We start from the raw sequence: 16,475 nt of genomic DNA, 5'->3' as shown, positions 1-16,475 counted from the left end.
CACTTTTTCGATTCGACTTACAGAGATCTCTGGCAATCGTTGACTCATCGCATTGCATGGATTGTATGCTGCTGTTGTTATATCTTCATGGCGGTATTCTAGATGGGCCGCAAAATAAGGAATCCCAGGGTATGTGATCGGCCATGCCAGGTCAGCCAGCCAGCCAGCCAACGAGACTAAACGTTGGTTCCCGCTCTTGTCGCGCTAATGATGAATCATCGGCATTCACCTTCGCAGCCGCAGCGATTTCTTTCTTTCTCCTCTTCCTGCTTTCCAGAACTCAAATCACAAATTTGTCGGTTTTTGTTTCTTCTTTTTTGTGTGTTTGTATTTTTTCCTTTTTCTTTTGTTGTTTCGTTTGTTTTTCTCTTTTTTTGTTTGTTTCTTTGTTTGTTTCTTTGTTTCATACGTTATATCGCACAGTAATAAGGGTGTTTCACCATCATTTTCCACTCCTTTTTCTCGTATCTGCTCGCTAGATTCTTCACCGTTTTTTCTCTGCCACGAGACCTGCTTTTCATTCTTATAATACAACAATTTTTTTCTCTTTTGTTTTTACTTCTTTGTTTTTATTTCTCGCTCTCGTTTCCGGTCTTCAATCACACCCTCTGCCTTCTTCTCTACTGCATATTATCATCATTATCATTAATATTATTACTCTTCTGTCACCAGCATTCTCAGCTAACCAACTTTTTTTTCGCTTGGCCGTTTTGCCTGTTAGCGCTTGTACGCGCTCATACTTCCAGCAACCGCACTACTACTTTAGGAGCCAAGTGTGCATTCTGCTGTTTTGGCGAAGCAGGCCTGCTTGTACCGCAACATAACACACGGATACACTACCACCTAGCAAACTACCTATAATCTATAAGGTGTGTTTGTATGTGTGTATATATGTGTGTGTTTTTGTTGGTTTCAATTAAGGACTGTCTTGTCTTGTGTGGAATTTTGATTCTTAAGCTACCGCGCGTCACCACCTCCAATCTATTATCATTATTATTTTGTTTCTTTTTTTTTCCTATTGTGTTTAAGCCGTTTCGCTCCTCTATATCTTTTCACATGCGTGTGTGTGTGTCTCTCTCTCTCTTTCTTTTTCTCTCTTTTTTGCGTTGTGTATGAAAGAAAACATTTGGTTACGCAGAGGAGCCATTGCTGTGTTGATTTTTGCAACTTTTCATTGCGCTTGTCGTCCTCCAGAGCTTGCTCCGTTTTGTTTCGTTTTAGGTGCAGTCTTTCTCTAGCCAAAGCAGTTGTGGGGCTAACCGGAAACCGGATTTAGATCGGATTCACTAGCATATTTGCATCTCCTCCCATCACACCAACCACACCCTGTTTTTTTATCTTTCTTGCTCCGCTTTATTCTCCAATTATGTGTCACCTATTTGTTGGCCTAATCAAGCATTCCACCCTTCCCTCTTTCTCCTTCCCCCTCTACCCCTTGGGCGTCTCAGTAACTATATCACCATTTGTTAGATCCGATTCCAAAGCATTGCAAAACAGTATCCTCATCAGCATCCTTCCCCGCCAGTATCTTCCGCACATACACAGACAGACAGAAGGTCTGGCTCTATCCTGTGTATCGGCGAATCAGATTTGCTTTTAGCTTCCTTCACTGCACCCCGCAGGTGGGTGCACCGGATCCTGGTTCTACTTTTCGTCGCTCGAGTTGTAATGTATGTTGTCTGTATCAACAAAACCCAACCAAGCAGGAACACATTCGGGCTGCAACGCCTTTTCATGAATAACAATCCGGCAAGCTATTAACAGAATCTACAATCCATCCATCCATCACGAACAGAACCGGGGGGCGGGAAGGGGCCGATATACCTTACGATAAAGTTGGTCTGCGCCATTTCTTGCTAGCATTTGCCTACATTTCGTTTTTTCTCTATCCATCTCCTCCTCCTTCTCCTCACTCTCTCCTCTTTCCCTATCTCTAATCATTCAAAAACATTTCCTACATATCTATATCCCCTTGTGTCCCGCTGCCTCCGTGGGCCCATCAGTCATACGAAATCGTCTGCTTGCGCTTCCGCACCGTCGCACTCCGGGGGAAAGGATTCCTTGCATCCGCACCTCACAACAACGAATGCTACTGTTGCTGTTTCTGACTGTGCGCCTCGCGTAACCGTTTGCTTATTTGTAACCAGTTTTTTTGCTTTGTTTATCATTAGAGTTGTGTATATATTTTAATGTATATATATATAATGTATATACTTTGTTTCCCTTAGCTTTATATGTATGTATATATATATACCTATATATATATAGAATCCATATATCTTTCTGTATTTCGTCACATTTCTGTGCCACCTTCTGCGCGCCTATTCGCCACGTCTTCGCGCACTCCGTCCTTTCTTTAAACCTAGGCTCTTTAGTATGCTATCTGTCCCACGAACACGCACTCGTCCGAACTTCGTTCTTCCTGTGCGCCATCCTCCTTTCTCTTCTACAGTAGTTGCCCTTCTTTCCCGTGACCCACACACACACACACACACACACACCACATATTCTCCCAATTCGTTCCTCAACATAGCGCCCCTTTTGCACATTACTATACAATAGCTAACCTACGGTTGTTGTATATAGTGTTTATCTTTCTGTGTCTGATTTTGTTTTGTTCAACTCTGTTCGTCGGCTGCCCTACTACCAGTTTCTATTTGCTCTGTCGCTGTTGGTAATCTATATGGGTTCTATGCACCTATGCGTTAAAGAAATTTTCAATTTAAAAATACACACTGCAACAAACCCATAAACAACTTCGGATAGATTCATTATTTGCTACCAGTGGTACCACTTTGCAAAGGTTTGCCCCTTCCGCATCTCGATCGAATGAAATCATCCTTCAACATTACACTGTGGTGTGTTTAGCTGTAAATGGATACTGTGTGTGCCGCGTGTCCTCGACGAAATATTTCACCAATTATGTACGTGTGCGTGTACATGTGTATATGTTTTCCTTTTTACTAAAGCTTCGACTACCATATTAAATCGATCACTTGCATTCGCTTTCACCCCTCCAAAATCCTTTATGCTCCACCAACCATATTAGTTAATAGCTTGCAGCACACATACCCTAGGTACCAGGCAGTAGGCTTTCGAATGACTGACAAACAGACAACAGTTGGTGGTGCGGAAAACGAGCAAACCAAAGCAACATAAGACACAAACAAACATGAATGAATCCTTCGATGTGCGATAGGATATCATATTGGAGCATGCATTAACTATAGATAGGAAACGCAATCCTCGCGAAAATGCAGATGTTACCACGCAAATGATCAGTGAAAAAAGAAACAACACCGTTACACCGAAACAGAACCGAACCGATGCCAGAGGAGACAAATCGAGAGAAAAATGTAGCGGCGCTTCGAAATCCGAGGCCCGTGCGGCAAAAGATCTCCGCAACCGATCGAGAACCGATTATTATTATTCAGGCATCGTATACTTCCGTCTATCGAAACCAACGTGGCCGATACCACGAAAGGAGCTCTCCGGATCCTTTTCTTTATGCTATCACTAACTTCACGTCGTCCCATTCGACCGTGCGCTACACGGGTGGATAGGAGGATTTTATTCTTCCGAAATGGCAGTAAATGAGGTAAATGAATAAAAGAAAACAAAAACGCGAACTATTTCTATCTTCCCGAGAGTCATCGCTTCAGTTCGTTTCGCTGTGGCTTATATTTGCTTATCCATACAATTCCTATAGAGTAAAACGAGTTACAAGAGCAGGCAGAATGTATTCCAATATTTCCGAGAATTCTACCATACCGAGCGTTTAAGAGTTCCGAGGATTTCATGGTTAAGGAAAACAAAACAAATGGAACTAAGCTAAACTGAAGAAAATACATTAAATGCACACCGACGCGCACGAACATAGCAGAAATGTGGATTCCGGGTTTGAATCCGCTTTTTGTTGCCTGCTCGTGAAATCATTTACTACAACTACTAAATCGGTCGATTCGGAACCGGGCTCTGGGGCTTGTAGTGAGAAAACCAAAATCAGAAGGTAACCGAGAGCAGAACGTCCGTGAAACTTCCGAATGCACTGTTAGAGAGTTGGAGAACAGGAAATTAACATTAACAGGACAATCAAAACAGGAACCAACGAAGGAGAAAATCTGATACGCCAAACATCCATGCGAACATTTCATCCAGCATTTGCGTAATACGCATACTGCGCAGACGATGGTTAGCTTCATTTCACTATTTTGTAATATGCTTAAACGTTCTGTGCCCGTAGGCTGGCTGAAGGGAATTGAATCGCACTTTCTATACGCCGGTGTGTCTGTTTTTGTTTGTATTTTTCTTCATTTTACCCAATTGCACGGTGCACACACTGTAGAAACTATAACTTGTTTCCTTTTTTTTCATCAAAGTTCTGATTTCTTTTTGTTTGCTTCGTTTTATCTATTTTAGCCTACCGTCTATTATTTACGGGGTTTGTATTGTGTTTCTGTTTTTTTCTTCTTCAGCGTATCGAATTCTGTTCTCTACGTAGTAGTAGGAGTAGTAGTAGCAGTAGTAATAGTAGCTGTAGTAATAGCAGGCAACATGAGATTAATTCTGCTGTCATTCATTGATGCGCGCAGCTACTTTTGAATCTTTCGCGTACGGTTTTGTTGCTTGCTCTCCTATCAGCGCCGCAAGGGCAGCATTGGTATGCTGTATTCGTCATTTTTATATTAACTCACTGTTTTGTTCTTCTCTGGTTCTTGTCTTGTGGTTTCCTTTTTTAGTCTTGGACTGATACATCACTAAGTTAACGCCCTTCCATTCACGACAACTACATTTAAATCTGTTCCATATAGCGCCACCAGCCACAGTCTTGCGAGAACACGGTTGAACTAGGGCTCAAATCCCTACTTTCAATCAACCTATTGTCGGCAGTAGCTTGTGCTTGACGCTTCAACAGCTCGCGCGAACAGTTTTCCTGTTTGCTTTAACAACACTTCACGCTTCGAACAACCTGCTCTTCCTTTTCTCTTTCTAGCATCACTGTCTCATCGGAGGAGGAGCTGAAAGGTTCACTGAGAATAGATTCAAAAATTACTTTTTAAATAACTACCTTCTTTACTCGCACCGTCCTAAGATCCTCTTCTATGTTCCTATGTTGATCTAGCACATTTGTGTTTACTCTGCGTTTGTGTCGATTGTGTGGTGTTTGAAGAAGTAAAGGACCAAATAGTATATCCTTTGTGAGAAATAAAAAGGAGGAATATTACTATACGGACTTAGAAAGATCTGGAAGGTGTAATCGGCGCACGTTTCCGTACTATACTCGATTCACTGCTGTTCTTTTTTCCAAAAAACTCTTAACAAAATCAAAATATTCACTAATGCCTACTCCTTCTGCTGCATCATATCATCCCAGTTCCTCGTCCTACGCGCCTCTGCAAACAAGCGCACACTTCGTGTGGGTTTCCCATTTGCTATCGAGCTGCTTCCTCCTTTACGATTGGGCCTTTAATGTTACACTCCCCTATCAATTAACAACAACGTAACAATGAATTGCGGTAGAAATATCAATAATTTTATAATAATCATAAGTATAAGAATAATATTAATAATAATAATAATAATAATAATAGATGAACATAGCATTGTAATAATTATAGCAAACGACGCTCGGTAGAAGTAATGCATTTAATCAATTAAAAAGGAAGGTATGGAGAAGGGGAGGGCTGGGCTAAATCGTATTAACGACGAAACGAAGCAAAGAATATTTCATTTCCATTTCTTGTAAATCACCAGTCCAAGAAAACAAAGACATAAAGAAAACAATATAATTGCTAATCATTAGGAGAACAAATAGTATGTGTTTCAGTATAATAAAAAAAATAATAGGAAACACATCAATAACCAGGCCATTAGAGCGTTGTGTGTATGTGTGCGAGAGATACTGGCACGATTTCCGTGTTTGTTGGAAATACCGGTGACTTGCCGTTTGCGCATCACAGTTATCGCACACGCAAACAAAAGAGGTGTCTCCCGCTCCATGATGCGTATGCTCACTATCCAATTAATAGAAGAATGAAACGCATACCTCTTTAGCAAGAGCTTAAATTTCTTCAAGGAGTTACATGCGCAAGTGAACATAAAACCAAATTCTCTGTATCTCCATTGTGGATTCTTTTTTCAACGTGCAACCTTGTGCTGCTTGCCTTGTCGTTCCTTTCGTTCTTGGCTATACTATTCTTCATCATGAGCACAGTGTTGTGGTAGCGGTAAGAATGCAGATATGACCGTCTTTTCGATTAGGAGTACTGCAATTGAAAAATTTCCGGTTCTTCCAAACAGTAGAGCATATTCACGAGCGTACAAATCTTAGAAGACGAAGACAGACGAATGGGTGTTGATTGAAAAAAAAAAGAAGGATAATTAATCTTCGACCCGTCCACAAAAAATTAAAGGAAATTTGACACGAATTTCCATCTATTGTGCCAGCAGTACATGCCCAAATGTCCGATCGCTGTTCAAATTGGAGAACATTGTAAGAACAGTCCATGGTTTACAACTGTTCTTATTTTAGTTTTAATGTAGATTATGTGAAGGTACAGTAGAGTCTACCATGTATCTATCTATATTCATAGGAAACTAAGAACGGCCAGGGACAGGGAACGCTTATTCAAAATATCGGAAATGGTAAAAGATAATAACTAACCATTTCCTCTACTCGATTATGAAAATCGTTATTTAAAGATTTCACAAAGTATAGCAGAATAAAGCATTGGAAAAAGGTGTATGTGTGTGAAGTAGAAATAATAGATTATTAGTGGCCCCAACTCTAGGAAAACTTTGTCTTTCCGATCAAGGGTACTATCTCAGGTTCTGTTTTATTCGCCAACAGAGCTTGTCCCCGGTGAAAAAGGAAATGAAAATTTTCATCCGTATACCATCCGCCCGAAAGTATGTGTTATTCTCACCCGATTCCTCTTCTACTTCAAAGATCTGTTTCGCTCTTTGTGAGTGCTTCAAAATTCCATTTTTCTAGCTATATTCCGATGGTTTTCCCTCATTTACTTTCTGCGAGTACCGCTTCGCTAGAAGCAGTCCACAGATGATCTCATGGCAAAACGTTACTACGGTGTGGCGTAGGACGATAATGCTGGTGGGTAGATGATGATGATGATAGCTGCTTCCGATGTTGCCGATCAAGAAATAGAGAACGATGTGCTGCCTCCTGCTGGTCGTACGTTTTAGATCCAAATTAATCGCCATCATTTAGGACTGCGCGGATGCTGCTGTTGTCCCTGGTGATGGTGATGCTGCTGCTGATGCGGTTGGGTAACATAGTCCTTCAGCTGATGCGGTCGGGCAGATCGTGGACCGCCACCCATTGATTTGCCAGCGTGGTGGTGATGATTGTTGTTGTTATTTCCGCCTCCTCCACCAGTGTTTCTAGCACTACCACCTTGATGATGATGATGTAACGCATGATTGTTGTTCTGTTCGGTACCACCATGCCGTGAACCACCACCACCAAGAACGACGCTACTTGCTGCCGTCGAGTGCTGATGTTGCTGCTGACCGGCATTATGGCCACCGCTTGCCGAGCCGGAAAACGGACGGTAATCTTTGGCGTTATTGCGTGAGTTGGTGTTACCACCGGCACCATGGTGATGTTGTTGCTGATTGCCACGTGAATCTAAAAATAATGAAAGGAAGACAAGACAAACATAACAACCACATAAGTAACCACATCATATATATATGATCTAAATTAACACATTTTTTACGAGAAAAGCAAGCTGAACAACGCGGCATTGAGATAGAAAGCTTAGTCGCTAAAGTCCAATATCACGCAGCGAAACCATTGAGAACGAGTGTCAACACTAAAAGCCTAACCTTTAGTCATAAATGAGTAGCAAAGTATTTCGCCTTTTAAGCAACTTACCACGGTGCTCTCGAAAACCTTCACCATGTTGTTGATGGTGCACTGAGCCTCCTCCTGCCACCGTTGCTGACGCCGCTCGTGGACCACCACCTGTCATGTCCTTCCGTCTGCTTGGGACCCCGATAAAACCGCCACCGGTTGTACTGTTGACGTGTTGGTGATGGTTTCCACCAGAAGCATGGCTACTGTTGCCAACTCCAGCATCGTATGGCGCTGATGCTGATTCCTGAACGGAGGATCCACTGCTTACGTGGTTATTATTATTGTTGTTACTGGCGATGGTGTTAGGCATAGGTGCTGTGAACGACGACGACGAGCCCACGGTGACAGTGCTATGATTTTCCTTTTCCATTCCACCGGAAGCACTGGAAGCAGAAGCATGTGCTGCAGCAGTCGATGCAACTGGATGGCTATGGTGGTGGTGCGGAGTCGTAGCAGTAGCAGCAGTTGCTGCTGGTACTTCCTTTTCCTTCGACTGCTCGGCCAAATGCTGGGCAACTTGAGCATAGCTTAGCCGTACCAGCGGAGCCGATCCGGAAGAAGATACTGGTCCCGGAGGAATCGTGCTACCGCCACTGTTACTGCTGGCCGTTTCCAGCAGTGGCACCAGCGGTGGATGATTTTGTAACGAAAAGGTTGGCGGTTGTGGAGAATGTGTCGTTGTGGAAGAATTGGTGGTACCAGCACCCGCCATCGACGGTGTGGCGGTTGTTGATTTGCTGGCCACATTACTGCTGTTGCCGCTAGTGGTTGCTAGTGCTGCCGGTTTTGCGTTTGTCTTTGAAGACGACGACGGTGGTGTAGCACCTGCGCCACCGCCGGTATGCTTGGATGAGGAGCTGGAAGATGAGGCGGCAGTAGCAGCAGATGAAGAAACGAAATCAGTCGAGGTCATCGTGGCCGCGTTGGCCGTCGTCGGAGCCGACGAGGACACCGCAGGGACAGCACGCGTTGGCTGATGATCGCCGGAATTACCACCAGCCATCACCGACACCGTTGTTGCCGGTGAAGGCGACATCTGCTGCAGCAACGATTCGTCAGTCTTTGTAGATTTATTAGCAGTGGTCGTTGTTCCCGTTGCCACGGTCGTGGCATTTGCTGCTAATGAAACACCAGTAGCAGATGAGGAGTTGTTGTTGATCGACGGTGTGACCGCGCTTGTTGTCGTCATTGCTGTTGCCGTCGCACTAGATGATGTTGTGACAGACGAGTGATTGGTAGTCACACTACCACTAGCATTAGCACCACCATTAGCGGTGACCGCATTTACGGATGATATCACAGTTTTAGAATGCTGCTGCTGCTGCTGCTGCTGATTGTTGCTACCGGTACCGCTGGTGGTACTGGATTCTTGCAATTTGGCATCACTTCCACTGTCTCCACCAGACCCCACAACGCCGCTAGAAACCGTCGCCGCCGTACCCGTGGCGTTACTAGTGGCGGGTGTTGTGCTTTTCTGACTTTGCGACTCTCCGCCATTCGAGCCGGTCGCGGGCGAAAGTGAGGAAGAGGCGGAAGAAGGCACGGCAACCGTACCGGCTACGATGGCGGCAACTGTCGTCCCTGGAACGGGCAACAGTGCAGGGCGGGCAGCCCCCTTCGGGATAGTTCCCTTCACGACGTCCGCCAGCCGGTGAGTTTCACCCCAAACGGGGACTGGAGCGTGGACCGTAGCAGGGGATGATGCGGGTCCCGAGTGTGCGGCGCTGTTGTTCGCTGCTGCACCACTATTGGTAACGCTGCCTCCGGCGGAGGACGCGTCTGTGGCAGATCCAGTAGCATGGGAAGCAGAGCTACCACCGCCGACAGCATGATGCTGCTGCTGCTGCTGCTGCTGCTGGTGAGCAGCAGCACCACCAGTTTGCTGAGTAGCATAAGGGAGAGATCCCTTGGAGCGACCACCGCCACTGCTAGCAGCGCCGGTTGCATTACTCCCCGAAGAAGAGGAACCCGAACGAATGCTTCGTCCATCGTGCCCTGGCAGAGGCGGAAATGCTGCTGGTTCGAGATCGAACTGAACACTGTTGGTGGTGGTGGTGTTCGACGAGTTGGTGCTGTTGCTGTTGCTGCTGGCGTTATTGGTATTGCTGGTGGTAGCAGCAGCAGACACTGCGCTAGCGTTAGTGATTGTGCCACTGTTGTTGGATGATGATGTGTTAGTAGCTCCAGCCGAAACTACCGTCACATGATGCTGTTGCTGCTGGGATGACGAAGCCGAAGACGAGGCCATTATCGATTGTTGTTGCTGCTGTGTGTTCTGATGGTTATGTTGATGGTGTGAATGTTGCTGTTGGAACTGTTGTTGCTGCTGTCCAGACGAATTATGATGGCTCTGCTGGTGATTATTGCTTCCGTGGGCCGGCGGCTGGTGATGATGATGCAGGTGGCTGGTCGATGACTGTTGATGATGATGTGACTGTTGCTGCTGCTGCTGCTGCTGCTGTTGCTGCTGCTGATGGGTGTTGTGATGATGTTGTGATAGCTGATGATGCTGATATTGTTGTTGCTGTTGCTGAACCTGAGGGTGATGCTGCGGGTGTGGCAACAGTTCCTGTATCTTATGGCTTCCACCTCCAACTCCTCCGTGCTGATAGGAGGAACCAGAGGCTGATTCCATGGCACTTCCAGCACCACCACCACCACCACCAGACGCGTTCACGTTACGATTATGGTGGTGCGAATGGCCATGCTGCTGCTGTTGTGATGAGCCGTGGTGTTGCTGCGGATGCTGCTGCACATAACCAACTCCTCCTCCTCCCCCTGCACCAGGTGTTGTTCCACCGACAGCATCTCCCGTCGCCAGGACTGGCCCACCTGCCGATCCACCCCCACCACTGTAGTTTCCACCACCGGTAGTTGCACTTTCGGTGGTTCCACGACGACCCTGGTGGTGATGATATTTACCGCCGGTACCGGCCGAGGCTGACGAGACCGAAGAGGGGACCGCGACGACCGAGGATGTAGCCAACTGCTGTTGCGTGGCCAGACTAGTTGTATGCATCTTACCGCTATTGCTACCAGCACTGTTGGTGTTCGCACCGTTTGCATTACTGCCACTATTTACATTATAGCGCATATTGCCGCCACTACCAACGCCAGTGGTATACATCACTGTGGAACCCCCAACATCCATCGACATTTGCATTTCTTCTTTCCTTCGGCGAGGATTCCTTCGCGGAGCATTCGTCATAATCCAGGGTTGCTGCTGCTGTTGATGCTGTGAACCATCATTCGGCAGCGCTGCTGTAGAGGCATTCACCTGGTTGTTATTGTTCTTACGACCACCTCCACCACCACCTGCACCACCGGTCGTAACATACGAAGGCACAACAAGTACGGTACCGCCTGCGCTCTCGTCGTGGTACACCTGTTGCTGCGGAACGAGCACCTCGAGTGTTCCACCACCAGCCGCAGCAACAGTTTCGATACCGTAGTGCTGCTGTTGCGGCTGCTGTTGCTGCGGCTGAGTAGGCACATAGTGTGCGTACTGTGGAACGAACACTGCACCCGGCGGAAGCGTGGCAATTGGATTGCCAGCTGCATCCTTAAGGTAGGTCGTCGTCGAGGTGGATGCACCAATTGACGTTAGCTTGCCGCCACTACCGAGTAAACCAGCGGAGCTTTTCCCACCACTGCCACCCGTTCCGCCTGATTGTTGATAGGCTGTGGGAGTGGTTTGCTGCTGCAAACCGGCCGCGGCTGCCGCAGACTGGTAGCTTGACTGTTGTGGCTGATTTCCCACCATTCGATGGAGGCTGCCGCCACCACCAACGTTGTTCGATGTAACTGGTTGACTATCGTTGTTCAAAAGTTGTTGCTGATGTTGTTGCGATTGCCGCTTATTGCGAGGTCCTGTCTGCCGATGCGATCCTCCACCGGGAACTACACCGCCGTATCGTCCGTTTTGTTGTTTTCCACTAACGCCGCTTCCACTGCCACCATTAGTTCCACCTCCGCTACCACCTCCTGTGGACCCACTTGCAGGATACGTTGCGGTGAGCTGCGTCGATATGCCGTTCGTCGTCAGAAAAGAGCACATGTCGAAGTAGCTACCTTGTGCCGGCTGCCACGACTGCACGTACCCGGAGTACAGTGGTTGCTGCTGGAATGGCTGCAACGGGAAAACACACAATTATCGTTCCATAGATCAGCAACAGCGCTCCAGCGGCAGAACGAGCGGGACCGCGAAAGGGACTTGTACTTACAAACATATGAACCGGACCGTTATAGCTAGGCACCGTACCCTGCGGTAGGGGTCCATTGTGCTGCAGGATGTACCGCTGACCACCGGGGAAAGCGGTCAGCGTCGTCGTAGTAGCCGCGGCAGCCGTCTGCGTTGGATCGTACACGGCCGCCGGAACAGCAGTTGCTGTCGGAGTTGCTGCCGGCGGTACGACACCGCCCGTCGCAGCAGTAACTGCCGCCACCGATCCCGGTGGTGATGTAGTGCGGAAGCCGTTCAATCCGTTCTTTAGCGGTACGCCACCGCCAACGGATGCAATCGGAAGCCGATTCATCGGTTTGGCCTTTATTCGCGCCATGATTGGTTTTCCCTGTGTGTTAAGAAGAACGGAGCGTTGGTTGCTTGATTAGTGAAAAACACTTGCGCACTCCTTCCCTGCATACCGACAGATATGGCGGCTTCCACCTACCTGAAATTCCTTTACTTCCTCCCGAAGATACCGGAAGGCACGCTGAGCATCCTCATCCGACTCGAACGTGATATACCACGAGTTGTTGTGGGCGAACTCGCAGGAAATAAAGCGGGGACAGTTCTCACCAATGAACAGATTCTTCAAAAGATTAAAAAAGCAAAACAGAAATAGTGTTTACAGTTCGATGGACGTTGGATAGCATGCCGCCCTGCTTGCTTACCTTCACCTCCTCGACCGGCGTATTGTCGGGGATTTCGCGCAATATCACGATGCACCGCTTGTGGTTGGGGCGCACTTTTTGGCCTTCCTCGTCCACCTGCACGTTCGGCGACTCGCGCAGTACCTCGGTGATTAGCTTGATGTCTTTCGTAAGCTTCTTCACCTGGTTAAAGTTCGCCACGATCCAAATTGGCACGTACTGATCGTTGTCCATTTGCGTCAGTAGATATGTATCGTTCGCGAGATTTTCTCTGCAATGTGAGATAGAAGGTAAGACCGGATATTATTGGATTCCGGAAAATTGCTCCTTGATAACGAATTGCCGTGCTTACCGCGAAAAATAATAATCAAGCTGTGTTTGTAGCAGCTGCTTCAGCTGCTCTAAAGGCATTCCGTTGTGTTCGGTGGTACTGCTGCTACTGTTGGTACCAGTATTAGTAGTAGCACCATTGCTGTTGCTGTTGCTATCACTGGTGACGACGGTCTGGCCACCACCGCCGCCGCGAACCGCATCGATCGATGTAACCGACACTATAGTAGCACCAACACCGCTATCGGTTCCACCTCCTCCTCCTCCTCCAGTTGGCGTGATTGGATGATGGTTGCTGACGAGCAGCAGCGAAGAACTATTGTTGTTATTGCTGCTGCTGCCCTTACTATTGCTAGGGTTGGTAACGGGTGTAATGTTGGTCGTGGCGGCAGCAATTCCACCATCTTCGTAGTATTCCGCCACCGGAACTGCCCCGCCAGAGGGCGACGAGTCGGAGGCGCTCCCATTGAGCGCGGTGTAATCCATTGGAGCGGCCGCTGGAGCCGTGTTGTTGGATGCTGTAGCTGCTGCTGCTGCCGATACTAGCGAGCTGTGTAGTACGCTGCCACCACCACCAACGGTCGCAGCGACACCTGGTGGTGGGGGCTGTGCAATGATCGTCAAACCGGACATGCCACTGGTAATGATTGTGCTGCCTGCTGCTGCTGTGCTGGCTGACAATTTGCCCGAATCCCCATTCATCAACACGTAGCCTGAAGCGAGAGAAAGAGAAATGAACGTTAAAAAGAAGACAAGAAACATGACGTCACACGTCGCCAACACGCTACAGAGACTGCTCCATTCCACTGCTATGCTTCGATCATACCGCAACATCCACCGAATATACCCTTCAGTACACCACGATATATACTAGCGCATTTGAAGGGTAAACTGGTGAGATGATGATATTATGTCTCATTCAATAATTCAAACAATTTTAATTTCTTCATTTCATTAGAGCGCACAATTTCACAACATCCAGCAATTAGTTTCACTATTACTATTTGAAAAGGAGTCGCAGTTTGCTTAGATTATAGCAGATGCCATAGGTGTGTGTTGGGAAGTCGGTAAGATGGCCTGGATAGCGATAATTTGCATTGCTACTGGCCACTGCTCCACTATTCACATCCTGATTATGCTACCATTATGGACAATGCATTCTATGCAATTACTGGCACAAGGCGCACTCTGAAGTCCTTGTCGAAAGTCACAAGAACGAGCAGGACCGATGCGATGCATATCTTTTCTTCCGCCTTTCTCGGTCATAGCCGCGCCCGGTAACGAAGTAAGAACTCGAATGTCTCGAAAGCTTTTTACTATTATTGGAGTTTGTGGCTCTAAGTTGAATGTCCATGCCATTACTCAATCGGAAGTACTTACACCGGGTGCGGGGAACCCCTGTGAACTACGTTTGCTTGTGCTTGTGTGTGTACGCGGCCCTCAAACCCTGAAACAAGCACTATGGGCATGGATAAGGCGAAGAAGCCACAGCCACTATATGGTTTAAGGATTTAAGGAGGCAACGACAGGGGCGATGACAACGGGCAGCGCCAACTTAAAGGTTATAAAAGTCTTCAAAATCGACCGTCACGCTCTTCGGTTCAGCGCTTTTTTTTTCAAGGGTTGCTGGTAGCGGAAAACCCGTCGTCTTCGCCTCTGTTCAGCCGTCGGGGTTGGGTTTTCAGGCTGAGAAGTCGTACGAAAGGCGATGGCGGTCGAGGAACAGAGAGCACACTGCTGTGCTGTGGCGTTCATAAATTATTCATCGAAAGAATCGCTTTCGGGTCACCCCCGGCTGGAAAACACGCACACATATACACAAACATGTGTGTCTTGATAGAAGCGTTTGGCCAAATTGGAAGGCCAACGTGGTCAGGAAAATGAAAGAAAGAAAAAAATAAAATAAAGCACACTTGATCACATATACGCGGCGCCACTTAAGCGAAGCAAAACCCACGATGGTCTAAAAGAAGAATTTTATAGATACACAATACATAAAAAACAGATTATTTGCGTAGAGATTGGAACACACGACGGTCGGGGGTGCACCGAAAGGTTAAGGTACACCATACGTAAGGCAAAGACAACAACAAACACTGCGGGAACCGATAAAATCGGAAAATGGCTTGCAAAAAGTGCCAACTAGAGTGGCAACATAACAATAGTTGCTTCTTAAAAATGAACAACAACTGTGACTAACGATCGCCAGGCGACCATATATGCTTTGGTGTGGCTTATAGAATGGCAAATGAAATTAAAATGCATTCTTGCTCGATCAGTAAACACATCTATATGATTAGCTTCTTTCCTTCTTTCACTTTTTTTGACGATCGTTAACACGAATTCTTTTTCAACATATCTGTCTCCATCTAAACACCGATCGCAAGTGATATTCCAGAAAATAAGAAAGCAAGCAGAAGACAAACACAGTCCACCACAGTACAGTGCGCCCTCTCTTGTGTTTTCTAATGCTCATTAGCCGTCGGTTTTCCCAGCATAAGCACAAGTGCGCGTGTACGTACAATGCAAATTGATTTTTCGATCCGGCACCAATCGCATGTTGTTCCGCTGCACCGATAGCAAACAGATTCACCAGAACAGGACGCATCAGAAGTCAGAACATCGCTTAAACCGACCACCGAAGCGATAAAAAGTGGGAAGAGATTTGTGAGGCAAAAGTTCAACACATCAGATGAGCGACACCTTCCTTTCCCTCCCGTTTGCTCGGTGTGTCACATGCCGGGCGACAGGTCGGTTGGTTGGTCGGTCGGTCAACCACCGTGGCCTCCACTGGCACCTTCCCGAGCCGGTCAACAATTAAGACGTAAGGCAGATAGAGAGAGAGAGAGAGAGAGAGACAGACAGAGAGAACCCCGAGACCGTTTGTCACGCGAGCAGATTTGTCGACGAAAATGCGAACGCACAGTGATGTTTCCGATGCGCAGGCAGACAGATCATCTCACCTACAAGATGTCAGCGTGCACAGACAGAAAGAGAGAGACAGAGAGAGAGCATAGTGAAACCAAGGAGTAGTGTGGGTGGTGTCAGCAGGGCGAAAGGAAGGGCTCGAGGTGTTGCTGTGCGCAGCAATAGATACGAACAGATGGAACGCAGCAGCAGCAGCAGTAGCAGTAGCACCAGGTTCGTAAGTTATTTTCGTTCGCCAATTGGCCACAAAAGGGTAGACCGTACGGTGCAGCACCACACCACACAAGAAGCAAGCACGACGAGCAGGCACCCAACATACCCTCCCTCCGCCCCCCTCCCCTCACATCACAACCAACCCCGAAAGATTATGGGGATGATGGTGGTGCTGGTGGACGGTTGGTTGGTGGTTGGTTTGGTCGGTGAAGGGATATGCCCCGACACACCAAACCGAATGACCGAGCGGCGA

The 16,475-nt window shown here is 47.2% G+C and overlaps 1 protein-coding gene across 9 annotated transcripts in view; it reads right to left on the bottom strand.

Annotated features, from left to right (window-relative positions):
* Positions 1-1,071: 1,071 nt before the first annotated feature.
* LOC125955252 (la-related protein Larp4B) overlaps positions 1,072-16,475 on the bottom strand; it is a 29,570-nt gene continuing 14,166 nt past the window's right edge. For all 9 annotated transcript variants that reach the window (XM_049686291.1, XM_049686300.1, XM_049686299.1 and 6 more), the window contains exons 3-8: positions 13,104-13,794; positions 12,773-13,022; positions 12,550-12,690; positions 12,103-12,450; positions 7,898-12,008; positions 1,072-7,648 (exon numbers count right to left, since the gene is read on the bottom strand). In XM_049686291.1, the coding sequence (XP_049542248.1) occupies positions 7,221-7,648; positions 7,898-12,008; positions 12,103-12,450; positions 12,550-12,690; positions 12,773-13,022; positions 13,104-13,794 (5,969 nt within the window). In that variant the 3' untranslated portion in view covers positions 1,072-7,220. The remainder of the gene's footprint in view (positions 7,649-7,897; positions 12,009-12,102; positions 12,451-12,549; positions 12,691-12,772; positions 13,023-13,103; positions 13,795-16,475) is intronic.

This window comes from Anopheles darlingi, chromosome 3 (genome assembly GCF_943734745.1).
Source record: "Anopheles darlingi chromosome 3, idAnoDarlMG_H_01, whole genome shotgun sequence".
NCBI classification, from domain to species: domain Eukaryota; kingdom Metazoa; phylum Arthropoda; class Insecta; order Diptera; family Culicidae; genus Anopheles; species Anopheles darlingi.
This window is presented reverse-complemented; position numbering and strand designations above follow the sequence as displayed.